Source organism: Heterocephalus glaber, unplaced genomic scaffold (assembly GCF_053883595.1).
Source record: "Heterocephalus glaber isolate CG9 unplaced genomic scaffold, H.glaber_assembly_v1.0 deba00001431, whole genome shotgun sequence".
Taxonomy (NCBI): Eukaryota; Metazoa; Chordata; class Mammalia; order Rodentia; family Bathyergidae; genus Heterocephalus; species Heterocephalus glaber.
Window position 1 is genome coordinate 3,776,392 of NW_028258295.1, and position 21,591 is coordinate 3,797,982.

The 21,591-nt window shown below is 36.0% G+C and overlaps 2 protein-coding genes across 2 annotated transcripts; both read left to right on the forward strand.

The window, feature by feature from the left end:
• Positions 1 to 1,736: 1,736 nt before the first annotated feature.
• LOC101725284 (olfactory receptor 10D1B-like) lies at positions 1,737 to 2,672 on the forward strand. The gene has a single exon (XM_004870863.3). The coding sequence runs from the start codon at positions 1,737 to 1,739 to the stop codon at positions 2,670 to 2,672; it is 936 nt and encodes a 311-aa protein (XP_004870920.2).
• A 10,457-nt stretch (positions 2,673 to 13,129) lies between these two features.
• LOC101721612 (olfactory receptor 10D3) lies at positions 13,130 to 14,146 on the forward strand. The gene has a single exon (XM_021249084.2). The coding sequence runs from the start codon at positions 13,211 to 13,213 to the stop codon at positions 14,144 to 14,146; it is 936 nt and encodes a 311-aa protein (XP_021104743.2). The 5' UTR covers positions 13,130 to 13,210.
• Positions 14,147 to 21,591: the final 7,445 nt, after the last annotated feature.

Genomic DNA, 21,591 nt, shown 5'->3' on the forward strand with positions numbered 1-21,591 from the left:
AATTGCTATATGAATATACAGAAGCTTGTTCAAATTTCACAAATAAATCTATTAATAGTACTCTGCTTTCACAGGGACAGCTGCTTTCTGCCTGGAATCATTTTGGGTATCAGGGTTGATGTAGTGCAAAGTAAGCTAAGCTTGGGAATGCCTGGGCTCTTCTACCATCTAACTTTAGGAAAGCCGCGATGCTCTGAGTTCCAATGTCCTTTATTTGTGGAACAAGGTTAAGATGTTGCACTTGACACAATTCTTGATAAGTTCAAATAAAATGAAAGTACACTATCATTGGAGGTGATTTATGTGAGAATTGGGACCGCCATGCAAACAATCTTTGAGGAACACATTTCCCACTTCAGGCCATTCTTTTCTGATGATATCATGACTATTCATGACCAGATGAAGATGAGGTTGACAAACTAATTGCTCCTTCAGGGACATCACTGAGCTCCAACCAGAGCTTAAGAAGATCTGAAGTATACATCCATGAAAGCATTCCAGGGAGAGTGCATGTGTACTAATTTTGCTTGCACAAATCCCATGAGACTGGGTTATTTATGAGGAGGAAATGAAAAGCCTTTTGAATCGAATACGCTGTGCTCTGCTCAGAAGCAGTAAATGTGAAGTCTTCTCATTACACATTGGAAACCTTGACCATGTTCCCAGCTGCACTCTGTGAGTATTCAAACTGCTTCCTATTTCTCACTGATGGCCTTTGCCCCTTGCACACTAACAAATGCACACACAGGGCCTTCTCTGGATTTTGGGGACTTCCTTTACCTGACATGGACTTTGAGTCAAATGAAACTTGTAAAAACACAGATCATAATGATGTCTGCACAAAGGCAAGGACCAGAGACACCGTGTTTTGCAGACCAAGGACAGTAGTTGAAAAACTCATGGGAATTTGTTCAGAGACTTCTCAGGTATGGCTAGAATTGATAACAGGGATCAATAATCACTCCTTTCCCAGAAGGCTTGTTTCTCTCTTCACAGTTTTCATTTTTACCTAATTGTGATGTGGTACAGGGTAACTTATACTGTCCAGGTCATTATCTTTAGAGATATTTTTCATTGGCACTTGTTAAAGTTTCTGATTAGAATCTTGATGTTGAATGTGGCTGCACAATTTGAAAGCTTCTATACTGAACTGATCCGAAGATCTAGTGTCTGCAGGGAGAAAATACTGTTGCATGATTCCTAAAATTAAATGAGATTTTTAATAAATGTTTTGCACAGCCAGGTATGTAAATGTGCAGGTAATTTGAACTACAATATCTAATAAGTGTCAAAGTGAAGATTCACATTAATTGTTCTTATTTCTAGTACATTTCTAATACAATTTTTTTCTGTTATTTTGTAGATGGTAATGAATAGTGTGAGTTTATTGCTCAAAGATATTACAAGAAGTCAAATATAAATATATTAGAAGATAATAAAAGGATGCAAAAAGGTTTCTAGCTGGAAATATATTGAAAATATCTTTAAACTTATGATCTCATTATGGAAGCTTTTGTAAAATTCTTTGCAAGAAGTGGACAGATGGTGACTTCTTAAATAGGTTTTTTTTTTTTTTTTTTTTTTACCTAAATCATGCTCTTACCCTTTGTAAATAGGTACATTGCTGTACATTGGCATCGTTAGAGTACTCATCAGCAAGAAACTTAATAATTTGATACTGGTGTCCAGATTTGAGAGTCTTGGCTCCCTTTTCAAGGTCAGACATTCTCATAGGTATGAGGAATCTCTCAGTGGTGACCGAGTTTATTCTGCTGGGCATTCCACACACAGAGGGTCTGGAGACCATGCTATTTGCCCTGTTTCTGTCCTTCTACATCTTCACGCTTATAGGCAACCTGCTCATACTTCTGGCAATCATCTCCTCCACTCAACTTCACACTCCCATGTACTTCTTCTTATGCAAATTGTCCATTTTTGACATTTTTTTCCCTTCTGTGAGTTCTCCCAAGATGCTATTCTACCTCTCAGGGAACAGCCGAGCCATCTCCTATGCAGGATGTGCATCCCAGCTCTTTTTCTACCATTTCCTGGGGGGCACTGAGTGTTTCCTGTACACAGTGATGGCGTTTGACCACTTTATTGCCATCTGCCACCCTCTACGCTACACAATAATCATGAGCCTCAGAGTATGCACCATCTTGGCCATGGGGACCCTGTTTTTTGGCTGCATTCATGCCACCTTTCTCACCACTCTCACCTTCCAGTTGCCCTACTGTGGCCCCAGGGAGGTGGACTATTACTTCTGTGATATCCCAGTGATGCTGAAGCTGGCTTGTGCAGATACCTCAGCCCTGGAGATGGTGGGGTTCATCAGTGTGGGCCTCATGCCCCTCAGCTGCTTCCTTCTCATCCTCACCTCCTACAGCTACATTGTCTGCTCCATTCTGCAGATCCGCTCTGCTGAGGGCCGGCATCGTGCCTTCTCCACCTGTAGTGCCCACCTCACTGCCATTCTACTTTTCTACATGCCTGTGATCTTCATTTACTTGAGGCCAACCCCAAGGCCCTGGCTGGACTCAACTGTTCAGGTCCTGAACAACCTGGTCACTCCCATGCTGAACCCCCTGATCTACAGCCTCAGGAATAAGGAGGTGAAATTATCACTGAGGAATGTACTACATCAGCTGGGCTTCCTTCCTGAGAAGCTGTAGAGAGACAGAGAGATCAGTAACTTACCCTTCATACTTTACAGCTGACAAAATACTTTTATTTTGTTCTCATAAATATTTTAGAATTTGAGAGCAAAAATTGAATTATTATTTCTACTTTATGACATGAGGACTGAGATGCTCAGAGTTAGTGTGATTTGTCCAGGGACCTACCAGCAACACATGGCAGAACAAAGACTACAGAGATGGTTTCCTGAAACTGGGATCCGCGTTTTCTTATAGACATCATACTGATTGAATGAGAACAGGAACTCTTGCTAGTAGGCAGAACAACCTTGACTTCCTGTCTCTCAGTTTTTATTTTCTTCATCCTCTTTCATTGCTTCTCCTTTTCCTCTCACTCTGGTGCTTTTTCATCTTGGCTATAGTGATGTCCTCTTCAGCATCTGCACTGGCTATGCCATCATTTTGTGGTTACAAAGATTGTTGAAAGAGTAAGAGAAGCATAGCCCCATGGCTTCCAATAGCATCCTGTTACTTCCAAACCATAAAGGAATTGTATGAAAAGAAAAACTTCTGGATATAATGAGATAAATCCTTCATATGTAGAGCAGAGGTACAAGTGTGCTATATTCTTTTCAAACCCTGCCTGTTGTATTTAGACCTGAAAACAGGTTTGGGCTATGAACATGCAGCATGTAATTGAAGAGAGAATAGATCAAGGGAATCCAATGAGAGTAGACTGTGCTGTGATTCCATGTCTTGTCTTCATCATACTCAGTACAATGAGAAGAAAATATGGGGTCCAAACTATTATTCTTTTGTTTCTTTGGTTACTGAAATGACTTCACTTAGCTGTACCTTCCTGTATTTCTTGATTTTTTTTTTGGCTGAAATGTGCTAAAAGCAGGAAATTCTCCTTTTCAATCCAGTGAGCTATTACTTTCATGACTGAATTCATTAAGAATCCTGTCATGGGGCCGGGGATTTAGCTCAGTGTTTGCAAGCATGAGGTCCCAAGTTTGATCCCCGGTACCAAAAAAAAGAATCCTATCATGCTTGAGAATATAGTTCCTATGAAGTTTGTTTCAAGAATGACCTAGAGAGTAAGAGACTTTAGGAAGAAGCAGGTGGAAGAAGTGGAGGTAGAAGCATAGACTGGTGATTTTCTTCTATCTCCTTGCCTCTGAATCTGAGAGATGCTGTAAGCTCACATGGCTTCAGAGTCTGAATTCCGTTTCTACCAGAACAGGAGCCCAGAATGCCAAGCCAAGCCTGGGTTGGGTTTCATTGTTGGGTAATATTTTTTATGGGTTCTGCAATTCTGAAAATTCTGTCCTCATTCACTTATTCTGCTGTGGAAACTTTCAGTGTAATTTTTAATTTCTTGTATTTATGCTTGGATGTATTTTGTGTTTTCTAATTCTTTCCTATGCTTGATATTCATAATTTCCATCATTTTCCTCTGCTCTTGTATTTTTTAAAATCTGTATGTGCACTAGAGTTATTAATCATGTCTTTCATTATGGTCACCATCTTTGTTTTTGTCTGAGAAATTATTTCTGATTTCATGTTTTCCAGAGCCTCTTTCATGTGTTTTGTTACTTCCCTTGTTTTCAGTTCAGAGAGTTCAGGTGGTTGACTTCTTGATTATTCCATCTTATTGCCCCCTGTATTTCCCATTGGTGACCTGGAAGTCTGGGTTTGTATCTTATTTGGATATCTTCTCATTTCTATTTTCTGTTGTTGATGATGTTTTTGTTTAATTCCTGGGTTGATGCTTGTATATTGCTTATTGTGAGTATCTTTATTGCTAGTATTTATAACCCTTAATGAATAGCTACTTCTCAGATTGTCTTTCAGGTAATGTTGGCCCTCCAGTTTTGAGTCTGTAATGACCCTTAGACAATTACACTGTTGGTATACCAGGAAGGACAACTGATTAGAACATAATCACTGTACCTTGGCCAGAGCAGTATAATCAGCATCAACAATAGGATCAAACAGCCTAGAAAAATGACAAACTGTGGTAACTATTAATCTTATCAATTTTGACTGTATTAACTAGATGTGTTGTTACATCTAAAAATCTAGAACCAGTCAGAAATGTATTTGCAGTAAACAAATCCTTCAACATAGCAAATTTGCCCTGTGGGGAGAAGATTTAGAAGGAGTTGGGGGATAGAGAAAAACAAGGATAGGGAAAGTTTAGAATTAATCCTAGAGGACACAGGAAGATCATGCAAACTTAGGGTAACTGGTGAAGACAGGAGGAAAGGAGAGAAGGAAGGAACGAAAACAAGAACAGAACAAACTAATAGCAACAGAAAAACTGGAAACCATATTCATGCTCCTTTAAAAAGAAGAAAAATTGAGAAAAAACAAAACAGAGCAAAAAGAAGAATGAGAAAGGAAAGAAATGAGGAAGAAGGAGAACAGAAAAGGAAACAAGGAAAATGTTTTCTCCAAGGCATTTCTGTTGTCACTGGTGGAGAACATGGGTACTGTACAGATCTGCGTTGACTGATCTCAGTGAGACAGGCATGGTCCATTGACGTTCTGGCTGATTTCTGAGTGTGATGCTGAAATTGATCTCCCTGACTTCCTTCATGTTTGAACTCTGCATGGTTCTACTGCAGGTTTGAGCCATCTTTCTCCCACAGTGAGTTTGAGTTCTGTTAGGAAGTGTTGACCCCAACAACTCACCAGCCACTGCTACCTGCTGTGCCTTTATTGAAGGGTCTCTTTGCTTTCCCACTGGGCTTCATTTCTCAACAAAAAGCCTCAGAGGTCTTCTCTCTGCTGCTCATCACTGTGCCATTTTCTTGTGCTCAGAATGCTGGCCTTTCTGCACTCTGCCAGGTGAGGTCTGGATCCCTACACTGTGCTGCTTCCAGTGGGCTTCTGGCTGGGGGCTGTTCCCCTATGTTGCTGCTGTCTGGGTGGGTTGCTGGCTGGGGACTGCACCCCTGCACTGTTGGTGTCCATTTGGGCCTCTGGAAGGGTATATTCTTGTCTTCCGCCCCTTCCTCTCTCTCTGGTTCTTTTCCTTTATTTCCGCTTCCTGCCTGCCATGCTGAGCAGTTCTTCTCTGGCATGCTCCACTGCCATGATGTTTCTGCCTTGGAGTAACCTGATCATCAAGTGAAACTCTAGAAACCTTGAGCTAGCATAGGTCTTTCTTCCTTTAAGTTCTTTGCTCTGGAATTTGGTCATGAACAAAAAGTTAACCAATACTCTGATGTATTCACTTAGCAAACATTCATTGTGGATTTACTTAGTCATTTAGCTAGGAGTTATGAAGAATAAAAAGATGAATGACAGTGGGCTATCAGAAATTTTATGAAATTTATTATGAAACATTATACATTACTAATCAGGAAAATACATTAAAATAAGAAGTGAATTTAAGTGAGAGAAGTTAACTTGATCTGGAAATAAAAGAATGAGCCTGAAGAAGATAAATATAAATAAATTAAGCTTTATTTGCTAAAAGGATTTAAAAACTTGGGAAAATTTAAAAATATAAAAACTTTGAACATTAGGCAAAAAAATCTGGAAGTTGATTAGACATAGAAATTGCAACATAATGAGTTTTTATTTCTTTTTTCTTCAGTTAAAAATCAATAATATAGAACCAGGTGTGTGCATGCTTATAATTATGGCTCTCAAGAGGCTGAGACAAGAGGATTTCTGTGAGTTTGAGTCCAGTTGGGTTACATATGAGTTCAAGGCCAGCCTGAACAGCACAGCAAGACCTTTTCTCAAAAAAAGAATAGTAATATAAAATATTAAATACAAAGTTATATGTGAGTATTTATTTTAAATATTGTATAATATGGTGTCATATGCCACATAATGATATTTAAGTTAGTGACAGACCACAAGTATGATCGTGTTTTCATAAGATTATAACTAGCTGAAAAATTCTTCACACACTTTATATCTGGCTTAAGACCTGAACACAACATGTTTCTCAAGTGTTTGTGTTGATGTTGGTGTAAACAAACTAAAAGAACAAACTTAAACACCATCCAGTTTATAGCACATGCTATAGTTTCCATTATAGGCTACTTGGTAATGATAATGAAAAATTATGTTACTGGTTTATTATACATTTAAAATGTTATATGATTCTCATTATTTTCGAGTGTATTTCTACTTACAAAAACCTTCACCATGAAATAGAAAACTATATCACACAGTAGCAGCATCATTCATTTGTGATTACCTCCAGGGGTCACGTGGAGTAATTGACCTGCACCTCTAGGTGTATCTAAATACACACAATGACAAAACTGCCTAATGACACATTTTTTGGGATATGTTTCCATTTTAAGTAACACATAACTGTGAATTTTTTTGTCTTATACTATTTGTATGATACTATTTTATAGCATTATATTATTTATAGCATGGTATTATATAATACTAAAACTCTGGCTCTATTATCTGGACCCAAGAAAAAGAAAGAGCAGGCTTACAGTAAACTGATCTGCTAATTCTCTCTGGATTCCTTTGTCTCTGCATTTGGTTTCCATGGAGACCCTTCTCAACAGGGCCTGGTGATTCAGCAGCAGACCAATGCTGGTTCCCAGAGCCCTACAAATTGAGTTGTGGCCCTGATATTTGGCAGCATCAATCACTGTGTTATACCACATAGACACTCCTGAAAGAGAACTTCCAGAATTGCTTCAGAAAGTGGCAAAAAAAATGGGATTAGAGTTTCTGAAGTGAGTGGGAATATTTTGAGGCAATTTAGTTGGAATGTGTCTTTTATTGCATTATATTTTAAAAATTTTAGCATTCACTGTATTATCAATAACTTTTCATTTCCAAATATAATTAGTACAGTTGCATATTCCCCCACTAGCTCATTGTCTATGACATCTTCCCTACATGAGCAAATCCTGCCTGCCACTAGGATACAAGTTATGAGCAGCATTTAGTAAAGGATGTCATTCTACAAGTCCTAGAATCACAGGACTGAAGAGATTATATGTCTTATCAAAATGAAATTCAGAGCATACAAGGCTAAATACTGGAAGGAAAAAAAAATCTCAAATTCTTCAAACGTGTCACAACTGCTCTCAAGTCATTCACTTTCTCCTATGGCTCTCAAACTGATTAATCTTCCTACCATCACACAGTTATCAAGGTTACAATTGCCAGTTAATAATCTCAACTTGGTTTAGGCAACACTTTTTTATGATTTCCTTTAGATGATTTGTGAGAAACTGGATTTAAAAAAATGATGATAGCAAATGGATACTTAGGGAAACAAAAAGGTTATAAACAGAAAGAATAAACATAAAACCAGATAGGTTTGTGATGTCTGACACACCCTTTCTGCAGTATCTGCCTTCCTTGTGAGAGCACCTTGTCTCAGGAAGAAAAAAAGAAGAGAGGCCTGATAGTCTCTAATTTATGAAGTCACATTGGATAAAAATGGATTAGACTCATCTGGAAGACTGGAAACAGTAAAACAAGAAAACTCAGAGAAGCAGCCTTTAAAGGAGAATGTTAACAATGGACGGTCCACTTTCAATGGGTGACATTGCAATCTATGGAGTGTGGGAGCAGACTGCCACCCAGGATGTTCTGAGCTGTGTAAAGCAGCATTTTCAAATGGGGTTTAAAAACAGCCTGAGATTAAAAAAAATATATCTGGACACTACAGATATTAGCAAAAATAGCAATGCAGCACTTTTGCAATATGATTTAAAAGCAAGTACATATGAAGGAAAATATTGTGATATATTTTACTCTAAATAAGTCTTCCTGACAGCATCTGTGTGTGTGGTTAGAATAACAAGTGTATTTAAGTATCTAGGAATGTATGCTCCTATTTTTGTCACTAACTTGGTGACAATATGCAAAAATATTGTAACTGCTTACATTAACCATTACAGTTTTGTTTGTATTCTTAATCACTTATATATAATTTATACCCATATTTGACTAAAGAAGAAAAATGGTATTGAGATTAAAATCAATAAAGAAAGTAGACTGCCATTAATAATATGTCAGCTCATAACCAACTTAAGAATTTGTATTCAAATCAAATTCTGGTATCTCAAAGTAATGATAAGACATCTAATGACAATTTTATCCCAGATTTTATTTCTTTTTCTGATGATATAGACAACATATTTAATTACTACAAAACTTAAGAAGTGTTTACAAGTAGAAGTCTGAGTCTTGTACTTAACAGTTTTTGAACTGAGGTGTTAAATTGTAAATACAATGAGCTCTGAAAACTGATTTTTGTCCATTTCATATGTTAACATGTAATGAAATTTTAATCTGTCTTTTAATGTATATTTGGTGACTAACCCATATATGACATTATTAAAATTCAACATTTAAATGTTATATATTAATAAAGTATGTTTTCTATAATGAATGAGACTACTTTTATATTAATTGGCAATAAATATGTATCTTTTATGTTACTTATATTGTAGTATTGAAAATGAATTTAATAATATAATTTTAAATTTATTTCAGCCAATTTAATAAATTATTTTGTTATAAAATATTTTTAAATGTTTAAAATATATTAATGAAATATTAATAAACACATCTATTACTTAGAAGTGCTTCATATAAACTTATGCTAATTCTATTGTTCTAGAACTTTTTATTTACTCCAATGATTCCTAGTTTAGAAATATCTGAAATTCCAACGGAAAAGTTCTTGACTTCTTTCTTTTATAGAAGACAAAGGACAGATTCAGGAAACTTCTTTTGTGAATGGGTGTACAATTTTTTACTTTTTTTGATTAATACTTTACAACATGTATTTCCTGATGTATAATTCAGGAAAGGTCCTGTTTAAAATAATTCCTTCATAGGGAAGTCAACTTTGCCAAATGACAAAACTGTTGAGAAGCCTAGTAATAGAAACTATATTTGCAAATGAATACAATAGAAAACCGACTCTGAGATATAGAAAAACTCTCAGTCCACTAAGAAACTCAAAAAATCAGACCCCCTAAATTTAAAGACCCAATCCAAAAATGGGCATCTGAAATGAACAGACACTTCTCAAATGAAGAAGTACGAGTGGCAAATAAATATATGAAAAAAATTTTGACATCACTAGTCATTTGAGAGATGCAAATTAAAATAAACTTGAGATTACATTTCATTCCAGAAAGAATTGCTATTATCAAGAAATCTAACTGGGGATTTAGCTCAGTGGTTCCACTGCCTACCTTGCAAGCTCAAGGTCCTGAATTCGATCCTGGAACCAAAAAAAAAAATGTTTGCCGGGTATTTAGCTCAGTGGTTCTGCTGTCTGGCTTGCAAGCACAAGGTGCCCAGTTTGATCCTCTGTACAAGAAAAAAAGAAATCTACCCCAGATTTTAATAAGTGCTTTATATATTCTAGATATTAGTCCTTTGTGGAGCAGCTGGCAAAAATTTTTCCCACTCTGTGCGTTGTCTCATCATTTCTATTGGTGATTTCCTTTGCTGTGTAAAAGCTTTTTAATAAGATGATATCGCAGCTGTTGATTCTCTGTAATACTTCCTGTGCTATCAGGGTTTTGTTCATAAAGTCTTTGCCTATACCTATGTCTTCAAGAGTTCTACCTATTCTCTTTTCCAGCAGATTTAGTGTTTCTCTTTCAATATATAAATGTCTGATCCATTTTCATATTAGTGTAGTATATGGTAAATGACATGGGTCTAATTTTAGTGTTCAGCATGTGGAAAGCCAGTATTTCCACTGACATTTATTAAAGAGGCTATCTTTCAAATGCTGACAGGGCTGTGGGTAAAAAGGAACCCTTCTTCACTGTTGGTGGGAGTGTAGACTGGTGCAACCACTGTGGAAATTAGTGTGGAGATTCCTCAAAAAACTAAAACTAGAGATTCCATTGGGCCCACCTATTCCTCTTCTTGGTATCTTCCTGAAAGAATGAAAAGCATTATACCACAGAGATATATGCACATCCATGTTTATAGCAACAAAATTTGTAATAACTAAATCTTGGAAGCATGCCAAATGGCCATCAACTGACAAGTGGATAAAGAATATGTGGATTTTTAATACAATGGAGTACTACTCTGCCACAAAGAAGAATGAGTTTTAGACATTTATAACTAAATGTATGGACCTCGAGACCATACTCCTAAATGAAATGTCAGACACACATGTTTAAATATTACATGATTTCTCTGGTGTGAGAAATCAAAAGTGTAAATAAGCACCAAAATACATAACTGATATTGTGAAATAGGAAGAAAATGTTCAAATTGGAAGAGGAACTAGGAAGGGAGGAGGAGGGAAGGAAGGAAAACATGAGAAAAAAGGGAAAGAGGAAGAGGAAGAAGGGGGTGGGGAAAAGAGAAAGGGGAGGGAGGAAGAAGTGTTCTGTCTGGTGTCTATTTTTCTTGTATAGAAGGGGATAGGAGCTCTATCTTTCCCAGCTCCTTTAACTTTAATAACCTCTTTAAAGTCACTTGCTTTAACAAACCCTAATGGTGGACAGGGTGTTAGGATTTCAACATATGAATTTGTGGGAGAGAAAATTCATTCCACAGCAGAAGCTATGGAGAAAATGAGATTAATGTATTTGAAATTAGGTATAAAAAGACTAATGTATTTTTTCATTGCAATAATATATCCTTACACTGAGCAAATGGTTTCCACATATTTCCTAAAATTGGCTTATACCCCTCACTTGTTCTCTTGGGTGAGTCACCCAAACAGAAAATATAGAATGAGTCCATCATGTTTATAGACAGTAATGCCACAAAGGAGAGGATTACTGTGTTCTCTCTTGGCTCCATCACTTACTAATGCCTAATTACTCCCTTTGCTCTGCTTGAATAGGACCCACTCAGGCTTGCAAGCTCAAGGGCTCTGGGGACATTTAAATTTTGCATATAAGGAAACAACAGATCTATTAGTGTCTTGGAAAACATCTATGAAGAAGAGAGAGACACATTCAACTTGATGTCACTTATATGAGTTTATTTAGCTAAGAAGAAAAAACATTCAGTATCATGAGAGGTGGTCCCGACTCAGGTTTAAAATATGCTCTCCAGGGCAAATTTGGACGATTATCCTAAAAAGACAGATGGACAGATGATAAAACAATCAAACTTCTTCCCTGTAAGTTGCATACATGCCATCTTCATTGCTTTTTTAACTCTTCCTTTATGACTCATATATCCAATGGTAGAGAGCATTTAGATTCCTTAATTTACAAATCTTATAGTTCAGGATGAACAGAAACATTGGGCTATTCTTGAATTTTTCTGTATAATTAGGAATATGGACTTCACTCAGAAATATTTACAAAATGGAAACTTTAAAGAAGCCTACCTCTGGATATCATCAGTTCAATACTTTCTGTGAGGTCTAAACACCAAAGCTTTTTGTGAGAAGTATAGACTAAGTGTAACTCTTGTTTTGAGTCTGATCATGCAAGTACTATAAAAATAAAAATGAAATTCTAAGTATTCAGTGGAACAGAGCAAAAGAGCAAAGGTAGGTGATTAAGGTACTTTACAAGGTTATATGGGAGATATTGCTACTGACAGTAACACATAGTCCTTGTACAAGACAAGTAAGTGGTATCAAATTCTTTCCAGCCATTGACTAACTTGTTCCTTTCTTTTATCATTTATTGAGAATCTACCTATCCTGTGCCAGACACTATCTTTGCTCTAGAGGTAGAGTCAATAAACACTAAAATATATTTACTCTCCTAGATTTTGTATTTGTCAGTGTGTGTGTGTGTGTGTGTGTGTGTGTGTGTGTGTGCGCTTCACAGATGCAAAGACAGCCTGATTTTCCATCACTTACTAAAGAGGAACAGCACCATTTTAAATTTTGAAGGAAAAACATGGTTAACAATGTTTAACAATGTCACCAATACCAATAATCTATCCCAGATATGGTAGTGTGGAAAGGCTAATGTCTTAAATAAAGATTGGATACCTAATTGAGCTCTTCACTGTCTTAATTTAAGAGAGTTGCTTAACCTTTATTTTCTTTTCTCTAGATATACCACAAACTGCTGTTGCAAGAATTAAGTGAACGTACTTCATATAGAAATGGTTTGAACTGTAACACAGTGATTGTTTAACTTTCCCTATGACTTACTTTAAAACACTGAAAATAAAATCTAGTATCATTAGTGGTGTTTCACAAATACAGTGATTCTCAAGCTGTCATTCTTATTCCCAGAAATATGAAAAAAAGCCCTTAAATGATTCTGAGGCCTGATATTCCTCCACCGTGTGAAAGAAAAAGCATATATTTCTCTGAATCATGTTCTACCCTTTAAAAATCCTTGATATAGTATTTTAAAAAATATTTTACAATAAGAGATATCTATAAATGCAATCACTACAACAAAACTATTGCTGAAGTAACTATCAAGTTGTGCATGACAGGTCCATTCCAATTAAACGTCCTATAACTTGGATCAGCCTTTCTATAATTTAGAACCAAGAGATGCTCACTTATATTTCATTTTCCAAGTATGTTCCCTCATCCGAAGTAAGCCAGGGAATTCTCCCATGACTTCTGCTTTCTCTTCTTTCAAAGACTGCCTCTCATGGATGTGGAGAACTGCTCAGTTGTAACTGAATTCATTCTTCTGGGAATCCCACACACACAGGGGCTGGAGACAATGCTTTTCATCTTATTCTTGCCTTTCTATGCCTGCACCATTTTGGGAAATTTGTCTATCCTGGTAGCTGTTATTGCTTCTACTCGCCTTCACACACCCATGTATTTCTTCCTGGGGAACTTGGCTGTGTTTGACATGAGTTTCTCCACTGTGACCTGTCCCAAAATGCTGCTCTACCTTGTAGGTCTGAGCCGGCTCATCTCCTACCAAAACTGTGTCACCCAGCTCTTCTTCTTCCATTTCCTTGGGAGCATCGAGTGCTTCTTGTATACTGTGATGGCCTATGACCGCTTTGTTGCTATCTGTTACCCTTTGCGGTACACAATCATCATGAACTCCAGAATCTGCATGGCCCTGGCTGTGGGCACATGGCTTTTGGGGTGCATCCACTCCAGTGTCTTGACCTCCCTCACCTTCACTTTGCCATACTGTGGTTCCAATGAAGTAAGTCACTTCTTCTGTGATATCCCTGCACTCTTGCCCTTGGCCTGTTCTGATACATCCTTGGCACAGAAGGTGAGTTTCACAAATGTTGGCATAGTATCCCTTGTCTGCTTTCTCCTAATCCTTGTATCTTACACACGAATCACAGTCTCCATTTTGAGCATTCATACAACAGAGGGCCGTCGCCGTGCCTTCTCTACATGCAGTGCCCATCTCATAGCCATCCTCTGTGCCTATGGGCCCATCATCACTGTCTACCTGCAGCCCACACCCAACCCCATGCTGGGAACTATCATTCAAATTCTGATGAATCTGGTAGGACCAATGCTGAACCCTTTGATCTACACCTTGAGGAATAAAGAAGTAAAGACAGCCTTGAGAAAACTATTATACAGGACAGGAGAAGCAGATGGATGAATGCATGACTCTGGGATTCTTCCTACCATGGGATATGAAATTTCATTCCAGAGTCCTCACATGTAACACTAACAAGGAGCTATCAGCACATGTTGAATGTTGTGCACCATTGTTAAAAAACAAGCAAACATGGTATTTTGAGGCTATGAATAGCTTCAGATAAAACAAACATTTCCATACCAAAAAAATGATGATAATAATAATACATTATCTAAATGTGCAGTTTATATTATCTAGGTTCTGCCAATCCCCTTTCAAAGTAGCATATTCTCTATTGTTATTTTGCCTTTCTTTTGTGAAGAAACTTCTGACACTGGAAAGAAGGTCTTTCCTATCCCATGATTCTCCATACTTTTCTAGATTCATTGTCTCCAAACCATGTGTGAGATAAGCAAGGTCCGGAAAAACAGTTTAAATAACTTATTTGAAGAGTAACAGAGTCATCTTTCTTTTAATATTAACAAATTAAATGTTGGTTTAAAGACAAAGCATTTTATTCCCCATCTGCATGGACAGGGAATAATTATGAATCAGGGGGTGTTTTCCTCTATCTTATCCCTAGCTTCATGTCTGATTTCTCTCCTTGAAGTTTCCTAGGCAAAAGGGATTAGCCTCAATCCTAAGGAAATGAAGGGCCCTTTCTCATCTCCCTACTAGCAAATAATGTGACAATCAGTGTGCTTGAACAATGGTTTTATTTAGTAAGATTGTTGGATTCAGTCATTAGCTTTCCAAGCATTCAAGGGGTGCAGGACTCCAGAGAATTTTTTCCAAGTCTTCTATGTTAAGTACACTTCATAAGAACCTCTCTTTTTTCTAGCTTACACATTATCTTGGAAAACATCCATTAAAAAAGTTCAGAAGTCTCTGGACCATATAATCTTTATGGCACCTTCTTGTTCTAAATTTATGAAATATATGTCTTTTTACACATAAATTTAAAAGTTTTGCCCCCCCTTTTTTCTTCAATACCTGAAACTCACTTTTAGCTCTCTGAGATTCATATGGGCCCTCTATATTTGTTAAGCTTCAAGAATCATTAACTCCCAAGCAATTCCATTTTTATAATTAAAAAAATAAATGAAACTATGACCTGGTTTGTAGCTCAATGGTAGAGTTTGTGTTTCTACGTCCTGGCCTCTGGGCTCCATCTCTAGAGCTGGGAAAAAAACTGTAAACCTTTATGATTAACCTCTTTATTTTTATGTGCAGTAAATGTATCTATTTTACTTTAGAAATGGTTACACAGAAGGCATGCGAGCCACTAATTGGATGATTCAGCAATATCTCAGAGGGTAGAGAACATCCCCATTTTGCTATATCCGTCATTGTATTAACTGCCTAAGGCACACATTACTTTTGCACCTTTGAACCTTTGAACAAAATATGACTCATTCTACTGATAAACACCATCTAGAAAATCTGATTCACTGTGATATAACACAGCTAAATTCATGCCCACATTCTCTTTGTTCTCCTTCCTAAGCACTCCTGGATGTAAAGCCTGAATAACAAAGTCTTCTTTCAAAAATATTTGAATCCTTGGAACTGGTACATTGATAATTTTTTTAAATGTACTCTTTACCCGTTTTTCTGTCTTTAGTTCAAAATATTTATAGCATTTGTAGTCTTTACTACTTGTCAAATGTTAGAGTAAAAGCAATGCAAATGTCTCTTCTCGTGAGACATCTTGAAGTAATTTAGCTGGTATTTATTAAATACCTGTTTTACAATAAATTATATTTTCATGCTAATTCTATAAATTAAATGAGGCCCCTGACCTGAAGGAGTCCAACATATTATTATTTGTCTATGATGTTAATATTGAACATAGTAAAACTGTACCAAATAAAAGTTCATAAAACAAGAGAACACACTTTTTTAGGGATTACCACATGGCAGGTATTATTTCTGAGCACCATACTCACATGAACTCATTTCATCTTCACCATAATCCCACAAATATCAGTGTTAGTTTTGGTCTTCTTTGTACATGAGAAAACCAAGATACAGAGAAACTGATTTTCACAGCTAATAAATCTGAAGGCTGGAATAAAAAGTCCTGCCTAATGTGCACAAGGTTTCAGGGGAGGACTACATTGGTGCAAAAATGGATGATTGAAGATGAGAGTGAAAGTGAAGGGAGAAAGCTGAGCCAGAGGAAGGGACATTAGAATACTGATTGATCAACTTACTGGGGTTCATATAATAAATGTCTTTGTATATGGGAAGGCTACTGGTCCAGATTTGCCCAGAGAGCTTATTCATGATTTATAGTAACAGTGCACATGGTCTTAGAAGTATTCTAATACCTAAGATAACTTATAGAGACATCTTACTTTTCTGTGAAGCTATGGAGAACTTGTCAATGGAAACTCAATAAATTTCTAGAGGCTGATTTCGATCTATGTCAGCTGAGAGTATTTTCCAATGTGGCCAGTGTAAGACTAGAGTGGGAAGGGGCATTCATTACCGGAATATAGAGCACTGTACCCACTCCCAGGAGGAGTACTTAACATCTAATACCTATCAGTGTGTGTCATCTGAAGTAAGAGTCCCAGGCCAGCCACTTACCTTCAGGGACAATTTCTCCATTATCGGAGGTCAGGTAGCTCATGGCAGGACTGCAACTGGATGAGGACTCTGTCTTAATTTCTGTCAATTTTATCAATTAAACTTTTTTTAAAAATTTGAATTAATAATATTCTATTTTGGTATATGTTATTATGTGGAATCAAACATGTTATGCATTCTTAATTTTCCAAATTAAGTTCCTGATGACTTAAGTTCCCAAATTTAAGCTAATTATGTTACTGCTCCTGTGCATACTAATCTTCATAAGTATTTGTGATAAAGACTAGAGATTGAAGGGTGAGCCACAGGAAAGTTGAGTGTTCCCTTTAAAACTGCTCTCACCTCAAAATAATCACCATCACAGAGAATCAGACAAAGTGATGTTCTGCTGTGTTGAGTGGAAAGTGTCATGGTCAGCAGGATGTGGTTGACACGCCACCCTAAAGATGCTGGATTCCTCAGAGTCATCTGTTCACAACCGAATGTCATTCACAAAAGAAAGCTACATGTGAAAAGCTGCCACATATGTTAAAGGACATGACATTAATGTGGAAGAGATATTGATCTCAACAAATGTGAAAGTCTCAACATAGAAACTAAGAAATATGCAAAATAAGGTAATATGTCACCTCCTAAGGTTTATAATTCTTCAGTAACAGATTTTAAGGACATTGAATTGGATGAGATGCCAAAAAGTTTAAAAGAGTGGATTCTGAAATGCTCAGTGAAACCCAAACAATATAAATATACAGTTAAATTGAGTAAGAGAATGTAGGATATAAATGAATAATTCAATTAAGAGGTGGAGATTTTTAAAAAGTACCAAATAAATATAGTGGAGATGAAAAGTGCAATAAGTGAGACAAAAGCCTCAGTTGAAAGCCCAAAACAGACTAGATTGAAAGAATATTGGAATTAGATGATCTTATCAAATATTCTATCAAATTGTCACACTCAGAAAGCAATGAAGTAAAAAGGAAAGAATGAAGAGAACATACAAGATTTCTGGCACACCATTTAAAGATTATCAGCCATACGATAAGCATACTGGAAGGAAAAGAGCTATAGGCTATTGGCATAGAAATCGTGTTTGGTGAAATAATAGCAGACTATCTATGAAATCATGGGAAAAAAATGAACATCCAGATATAGGAGAAATTTAGAATCCCTCACTGACTTGATCAGAGAAGAACTACTCCAAGAGATGGGGAGAGGAGGAAAGAAGGGAAAGTAAAAAGAATTAAGATGTATTATGTACATGTACTAACTCCATAAGATAAATATAACCATTATGCACTGAAAGCATATACTAAAAGATAACTAATTCATAATATATTATAGTTAAATGTCCGAAATTCAGAACAAAAAAATATTAAAAGCTGTAAGACAGAAGCACCAAGTTACATTTAAAAGCAATTCCATTAGACTAACAACAGATTTTTCAGCAGAAATTCTATTGGGCAGGACAGCATGGAATAATGTATTGCAAGTTATTAGAAAAAACTATCTGCCAATCAAGAGTACTATATCCAGCAATTTTATACATCAGAAATGAAGAAAAAATAATGATCATCCAAGATAAGCATAAACTAAAGGAATTCATGACCACTAGAGCAAAATTATAGAAAATACTTATGGAAAATCCACAACTCAGAAGAGGAAGAAAGATAACATAACCATGGAAACATGTAATTAAATAAAACCTATAGAACAGACACACAAATAAGAAATAGGAAAAAAAGACTTCTAATATGAATAAGAGAGAAACACCTGGACCCAGTATATTATAAACAACCAGAAGAAAATTAACACAATGACAAGAACAAGCATATACCCTTTCTTAATAACTCTAAAGATAAATGATCATAATGCTTCCATTAAAAAACACAGATTAGTGAATGGATTTACAAACAAGCCCCAACAATATTCTTCATACAAGAGACTCATGTTATCTTCAAATATATACACAGAGTGAACAAAAGGATAGAAAAATATTCCAAGTAGATCTATCCTAAAGCAAACTGAAGCAGTTATACTCATTTCCAACATACTTGAATTTAAGACAAAATCAGTGGGAAGATTTAAAGAAAGTCACTACAAATTGATCAAGAGAGTAATAAATGAGGAAGATACAGCAATTATAGACCTATATGCTCTGAACTTCAGAGCACTCAGCTTCATAAAACAAGTACTATTAGGTATAAAAGGTAAGATAGGAACAAAGACATGATAGCAAGTAACTTTGGTAGCATTTCATTTTATTAATAGATTATTTTATTAGCTTTTTATTACTGGAAAAAATTCTCTTAGACACACCTTGAGAAAGCAAAGTTTTATTTTGGCTCATGTTTTCAGAGGTTTCAGTCCATGATTGTCTAGTTCTGTTGCAGATACATCATGTTGAAGGGCTTGGTGGAAGAAAGCTGCTCACCTCATGGCACCGGGCAGCAGAGGGAACAAGGAAGAGTCAGAGAGAGGGGAAAGGATTGGGAACAAGTATATATTTTTTCAGGTCAATATATCTTTTCAAGTGATCTGCAACCTTCAACCAGGCCCCACATTCTAACAGTATATTCAGCTATGAACTTATCAATGGAATAATCCCTCAGTGAGTTTAAAACCCTATGATCTAATCAACTTCCCATATCCTCACCATACACAAGCCTTTTGGGGTAATTTTTGATCAAAACCATAACATTTTGTCTCTGTTTTCAAAGCCTCAAATCTATGTCCTAATACAAAATGTAGTTCATGTCTAAGAGTTACTGATGACTGAACAATTACAGCTTTTCTCAAAAGTTCAGATCAAAGTTTCTTCTGAGAATCAAGGCAAACTCTTGGCTATGAGCAAATGTAAAAATTAAGAAAGATAATTACATACTTTGAAAATATAATGGCACATGGTAAATATTCCCATTCCAAAAGAATAGAAAGAAATAAAAGAATAGAAAGAAATTAAACCAAAGACAGAACAGAGCCCAGTAGGGAAAAATTAAATCCTATAAGTCCATATCCAGTAACCAGAGCATATGGTTCCATAATGTGAATTCCAAAATGCATGGGCAACTTAGTGACTTAATGAGACTTCCTCAAAATAAGAACACAAAAATGTGGGGATCTGTTCATGTAGCTCAGTGATAAGGTTCTTGGTTCAATCCCAGTGCTACAAAAAAAGAAAAGAAAAAAAAAGACAGAAGGAAGGAAGGAAGGAAGGAAGGAAAAATCCTATTTTACAAATCCTATTAAAAATCATATTAGATTGGATAAGGTTTAGAAGGGATGATGAAGCTGATAGACTTATTAAATTTTAAATGGAAATGGAAAAGGATAAAGTACAGCTAATATCAGGAAATGACTGAGATACCAAGAAAAATATAAAATAAAAAATTTTGTTGTGATTAACTAAGATTTATGGATACTTTAACATGAGCTGGGCACTGTGCTTAGTCTTCTATATTCATATCTCATTTAATTCTCTTAGTAATTATCTGAGATAAGTGCTTACTGTGATTATCCTTGTTTTATAGTTTCAAAACATGAGGCTGAGAACTTGCACATCTTGCTCAAGGTCATGCTTACAATTCTGCTATCAGTCAGTCCTAATTTTGATTTACTCCAAACCTAGCATGGCTCTCATGTACAATATGTGACACATGATATTATTGACGGCAAGTCTTTCCCACAGTCATTGTTATTTACATCATTTTTTGAAACTCAAAACAGTCCCGATTTCTTATTAGGTGAGGAAAAGTAAGAAGTATCATTGCAAAAATTTCTCCCATCACTTATATCAAGCTATCAGTACCATTAATGGCAATCAGAGAAAACTTTTAAATTAATGAATTTCAAGGTAAAATTCCTAGGAGATGCTTCTCATGCTCCTTAAGATTTCAAAATTTTTCTCTATATTTTTTTGTTCCCCTTTTGTGAGGTATGTCATGGGGCAAAGTGGATTAATTGGACTAGGGATTGGTTTAAGCAATTCAAGAAGGGTTTATTAAAGTCTCTGTGTCTTGGATTGCACCTGAAATTGTTCTTCTGAAGAAAACAATCAAGAGTGTGAAAAAAAAAGTGTGAAACACACATACTAACATACAGCTTCATTGCTACACACACATGCTGATGGATAAATTCATTCACATCAGTTTTTTCAGTATATCCATGACAAGGCTGATTCTTCCTAAACCATGAAATTAAACTACCTTCCTATAACATTACCCATGTTATAGGAGTTAATAACAAAAATACCACTTGCCTATTATAATACAATTAAAAAGATTTGGCTGGAATTATTGGAAGAGTAAATGCATGGGGTTATTATTATCAAGGCTCTAAATGGCTACATATTCCTTCTGCCACTAAGAATATCAGTGGAATTTGTCAATCATATTTCAGTGCTCAGTTCTAACTTTGTCCAGCACATGCTGGAAAGCAGAATTAAGCCCAGGGAATTAAATTGAGCAGCAAGGCCAAGGGTAGCAATTTGAGGCTCAGCATGAATTTCAAAAGGGACTGCAGAACCCTCAATTCATCAAACCTGACAGACTTCATGGTTTAAACTAACCATATATTTGCTGTTTCTTTCCATACCTGCATGCTGTTAAGACATACCACACCTCATATCAATCTCTCTGCATTATAAGAGTTATCTGTACTTTACACTCTTAGCTATTTTATTATCTTAAGAAATCTTTACTTTTTAAGGTTAAAAATGTCAATTCAATTTAGTATAACAATAAATTCATTGCAAGTTACATAATATTGTGAACAAAATTAACTACATATACTCTAAGAAAAAGGTAGGAATAAGAGGAGAAATAAGATATATATGTATATATATATATACACATATATATGAAATCTTCTGAAAC

What these genes read in the sequence shown, in the direction of transcription:
- LOC101725284 (XM_004870863.3), top strand. Translation starts at nt 1,737, where the DNA reads ATGAGGAATCTCTCAGTGGTGACCGAGTTTATTCTGCTGGGCATTCCA.
- LOC101721612 (XM_021249084.2), top strand. Translation starts at nt 13,211, where the DNA reads ATGGATGTGGAGAACTGCTCAGTTGTAACTGAATTCATTCTTCTGGGA.